The sequence below is a fragment of the Sinocyclocheilus anshuiensis genome, unplaced genomic scaffold (genome assembly GCF_001515605.1).
Source record: "Sinocyclocheilus anshuiensis isolate Anshui unplaced genomic scaffold, SAMN03320099.WGS_v1.1 scaffold948, whole genome shotgun sequence".
NCBI classification, from domain to species: Eukaryota; Metazoa; Chordata; class Actinopteri; order Cypriniformes; family Cyprinidae; genus Sinocyclocheilus; species Sinocyclocheilus anshuiensis.
This window is the reverse complement of record NW_015549709.1, coordinates 632,843-637,624: the sequence shown is the minus strand read 5'-3', so window position 1 is coordinate 637,624 and position 4,782 is coordinate 632,843. Positions and strand designations below refer to the sequence as shown.

Here is a 4,782-nt window from a genome sequence, read left to right as displayed (position 1 = left end):
GGTGGGGGGAGTGAATGTACAGCGCTCTCTCCCACCTTCAATACCACGACTGAGGTGCCCCTGAGCAAGGCACCGAACCCCCAACTGCTCCCCGGGCACCGCAGCAAAAAATGGCTGCCCACTGCTCCGGGTGTGTGTTCACGGTGTGTGTGTGTTCACTGCTGTGTGTGTGCACTTTGGATGGGATAAATGCAGAGCACTAATTCCAAGTATGGGTCACCATACTTGGCCACATGTCACTTCACTTAACTTCACATAAAATAAAATAAAAATAATAATAATAATATAAATAAATAAAATGTGTGTATTAGCTAGACTTTTTTTTTTACACAAAAAAATCCTTTTATACAAAAATAAAATCCTTGCCAAACAATTACTGTAATAACATGACAACAACAGTTAAACAAAAGAAAGAATAACAACAGTACATTTCAGCTCACATAAAAAAAAAAGTAAAGCAAAAAAAAAAAAAAAGTATTAGCAAAACTTAAAAAAACAAAAATCCATGGTCAGTTTTTAAAATATACTGCTACATAAAAGAAATGAAAATTGTACAAACAACTGATAAAATGACAACACATTATTGACACTGAAGAGTCACAATGAACTCCTAATACTCTTATTGTACCTTTATAACAGATAAAAACACACAGAACAGATCAATGTCTGCAGGTTTCTGTATTTCCATAATGCATTAATGTACAATTTGGTTGCCAGATCCTCTGTTAATATTACCCACACTGCAATAGGCAGTGAGAAACTTACCTGATTCGGACGGTGGTGGGAAGTTGACATCAAAGCCCTCTGGCAACTCAATGCACGTGAGGAAGCGGACGTGTCCGGTGTGTCCGTGGGCGGAGCCCATGGGGAGGAGGGGAGCACGCAGAGAGCCCAGCCCAGTGGAGGACACTGGTGGGATGGCCAGAGTCAGGACCACCCCTGCACTGGTGCCGATCCACAGCAGGTCCTTACACGCCAGAAGAGCCGTGATCCGCAAACACGCTGCTTTGTGCTGCCGGATAATGGCATCAGAGCCTAAAAGAAAAAAAAATGAGACAGGGATTTTATGAAAGCAGTGTTATTTTAGTACCACTGATATACTTTTATAGCTCAAACAACAAGCATTTTTAATGAAATGTGTAACTACTAACTTGCATATATATATCAGTGTTAATATTATTTGTATACTATTATAGTATTTATCAATATTTTAACTTTTTCTATTTTCTGTTTTTATTTTAGTTGTTAAAAAAATTTTTTTTTTTTAAATTTAAATATGGCTACAGTTTTTTTAAAAACATTTTTCTACACCTTTGCATATTGTAAATTAAATTAAATATTTGTAATACTTCCTTTTGTCATTAAAATGAAACTTTTGACATTTGAATTTTTGTGTTATTTTGATAACTGCATTAAAGTGATACATATATAATACATATAAAATCTTCATTCCTACTTTTGGGTAAAAACTAAGTGATGGAAAGTTTTTACACAAAATAGTGATAGTTTTGAATTCAGCGTCATCAGATTAGATAATACTAGGCCTGTTTTGCTAATCAGCAGGCTTTTTTTCAAGATGCAGGACTGTGTTATTAATGCACACTAAACAGTACCTGCAAGCATCTTGTGCACGGCTGGTGCCACGTCGACCTCCGTCAGGCTCTCGTAGGTGGAGGCGTGATAAAGCCGCACCTGAGCACTGCCCTGTAGAGCGATCCACACGCCTTTACCATAGCTCACCATACTGGTCACGCAGCGCCCACTGTCCTGACCCACCTGGAGTGAGTGCTGAAGACGACATTAAAACACATCATGTCAAAATTGCAAAAATGATTCAAGTGCATGAATGTCTATTGCTGTTCGTGAATGTGATGACAAGTGTATATATCGTTTGGTTATAATTGTCATATTTTAAACTTTTAATCTGCTGATGCCAATTGTCAAGTCACATTTATTTTTATTTTACATTTTATACAATACAGATTGTTCCAAAGCAGCTTCAAAGTAATAAAAAGGAAAACAACAGTTTTAATGTTGCAAAATTAATCAGTCATGAAACTAATTCAATTTAAGCTTTAAAGCAGCTCTACAGAAGACAAGTGTCATTATTTCGCACACATTTTTGCTTCATTTCAGTTCAGTAAGTGTGTCACTGTTGCAAAGTCATTCAATTATAAAACAAATTTGATTTCAGCTGTAAAGCAGCTCTATAAAATACAGTTGTGACATCATTCAGCTCAATTCAGATTGAATGTTGATTCAATTAATTTCAATATCTGTGTGGATGTTGCAAAGTTAGTGTCATTATTTAGTTAAAATGTTATTCTTATCTGATGATGTTAGTGCAGGTAAATCTATAATATTACTGAATATTAATTATCTTTTAACCCTTGTGTCAATTTTGACCCAAAGTTGATTTTCTTTTTTCTGAAAAAAATGTTATCGTATTGGACTAAAACTTACTGACTTTGCTCACAAAGGGTATAACAACTTCTCATATAAGTGCTGATAATTTTCACAATTATCACAAATTACCTACAAAAATTACCTATTTTTCAAATGCTATATTATTACCAGATATTGGATTCAATTTTCTGTGAACTTTTTTCCAATTAGCACAGGTTTTGTATTTATTTTTAGAATTGATTGATCATAGGCCTCACTGATCAGAGCTTATGCATCTCAGTTTTTGAGTGAATATTGTCAAAATTATCCACAAATAACGATTTTTTTCACTCAAAACTCAGATCAATGGATCTTATGATCAATCAGTTCCAAAAAGGAATCCAAACCTGTGCTAACTTAAATAAAACAAGGTGACAAAAAAATTCAATCAAAGATTTGCTAAAAATTATAGCATAATGAGAGATTTACAAGCAATTTTTAAAAAGCCGGTCATTTTTGATCAAGAACACTAAATCAGGTAAAGTATTTTCAGCAAAAATGTCTTTTTCCCCCAGACTTCATCTGCATGTAGTTTGCGTCTGACCTCTTGTGCTAAAGTGCTGGTGTTGATGATGAGGACTCGGTTCTGACAGCCACACCACAGTTTTCCCGCCACAGGAACCATTTTGGTCACGGGTCCGCTTGGAGAGCCCAGACACAGCGTTTGAGAGCTCTGAGGATCCCAGAAACTTCCTGTTGTGCAGAAAAAGCACAGAGAGTTGGTGAAAATCGCTTTTATTGGTTGTAAATGAATCATTTGGAATGGATCTGAGCTCACCTGCTTCCCTCTGATAAACAATCACCTCCCCGTTTGCCAGGGACACGAACACTTTGTTGTCAAGATACCTGGGAATAAAAAAAGACGTTCAGCCTCCATGCCGACGTTGCATAAGTTACCATGGTAACAGATCAATGAGGCGGAAGCTGCTTACAGGATACACAAGATAGAGGCAGAGTGCTGCATCTTCATACTGTTCTTCCGGTTTCTGATGTTGTCTGATGACTGGTACACATGAATACTGAAATAGAACAGTTATTATTACAACATGATTATGCTTATGAAATACATAATTTTTTTCTTGTGTGTTTACTGGTAATCACGAACTTAAGTTACACTAATGTTCAAAAGTCTGGGGTCAGTTTTTTATGTTTTTGAAAGTCTCTTATGCTCACTAAGGCTGCAATTATTTGATTAATAATACAATAAAAAAAAGTGAAATATTATTACAATTCAAAATAACTGTTTTCTATTTGAATATATTGTAAAATGTAATTTATTCCTGTGATGCGCAGCTGTATTTTCAGCATCATTACTCCAGTCTTCAGTGTCACATGATCTTCAGAAATCATTCTAATGTGCTGATTTGCTGCTCAAGAAACATTTATGATTTTACTGTCACTCATGATCAATTTTATGAATTCTTGCTGAATATAAAATATTACCGACCCCAAACACTTAAACGGTAGTGTATTTGGTAACACTTTACTTGATCTTTCTATATATAATGAATTATAAAACGTGTTGTTAATTTGGGTTGGGATTTCAGAATCAGTTTGTTAACATTGACTTGAATAGAAATGAATTGGCCCAAAAGACATTCATACTTCCGTCTTACTCACAATACGGACACATGATCAACACCTGCGTAATGTCTTGATTTCAATGCATTTTAAAGGTATGCATTACAAAGGATTTTAACTGTAACTAGAACTATTTACGAAATAACAATGCAATAATATTATTAGAAATTAAAATGCATTATATATTCAGCCATCAAATCAAATGCTCTCCAAGACATCTGACTTGTTTTGTTTGTTTTGACTCTCAACTGGCAGTGAGGCAAGAGCAAATGCTGAGAGAGAGAGTAAATGTTTGCATGGAAAGTGACAGGATGCACTGAGGACACGGGCAGGTCTGAGCTTGAGATAATGAGAGTCTCTGTGGGAACGTGGTAAACGGGTGTACTGTAGTCAGATCAGGGTCACCTGAGGTGAGAATTAAACCCCAAACAGAAGGAGCAGCAGGGGGGTGTTTTGCACAGTAAAATGTGATTACATCATTGCGTGTTACTATCGTTCATTTTTTAATTAGGCCCATGGGCTTTAAATGCTGTCTAAACACAAGTTTGAACACTTATAATAACTACCAATAAGTACATTAACAAACATTATCACATTATATAACAGATCATTAATTTTTCATTCAAACAGTCAGAACTGTCATGAAAACGAATTTTCATTTTTGACTGATATAAATGTATTTTTCAGTATTTTTACTTAATTTTTTGATAAATGTTTACACACACACACAAACACACACACAATAAGCATTTTAAT

General features: G+C 35.3%; 1 protein-coding gene across 1 annotated transcript in view; it reads right to left on the bottom strand.

Annotated features, from left to right (window-relative positions):
• LOC107660677 (rho guanine nucleotide exchange factor 17-like) overlaps window positions 1–4,782 on the bottom strand; it is a 30,507-nt gene that overhangs the window by 1,104 nt on the left and 24,621 nt on the right. The window contains exons 16-20 of the mRNA XM_016450065.1: window positions 3,378–3,464; window positions 3,224–3,291; window positions 2,990–3,138; window positions 1,614–1,788; window positions 766–1,035 (exon numbers count right to left, since the gene is read on the bottom strand). Coding sequence (XP_016305551.1) covers window positions 766–1,035; window positions 1,614–1,788; window positions 2,990–3,138; window positions 3,224–3,291; window positions 3,378–3,464 — 749 coding nt within the window. The remainder of the gene's footprint in view (window positions 1–765; window positions 1,036–1,613; window positions 1,789–2,989; window positions 3,139–3,223; window positions 3,292–3,377; window positions 3,465–4,782) is intronic.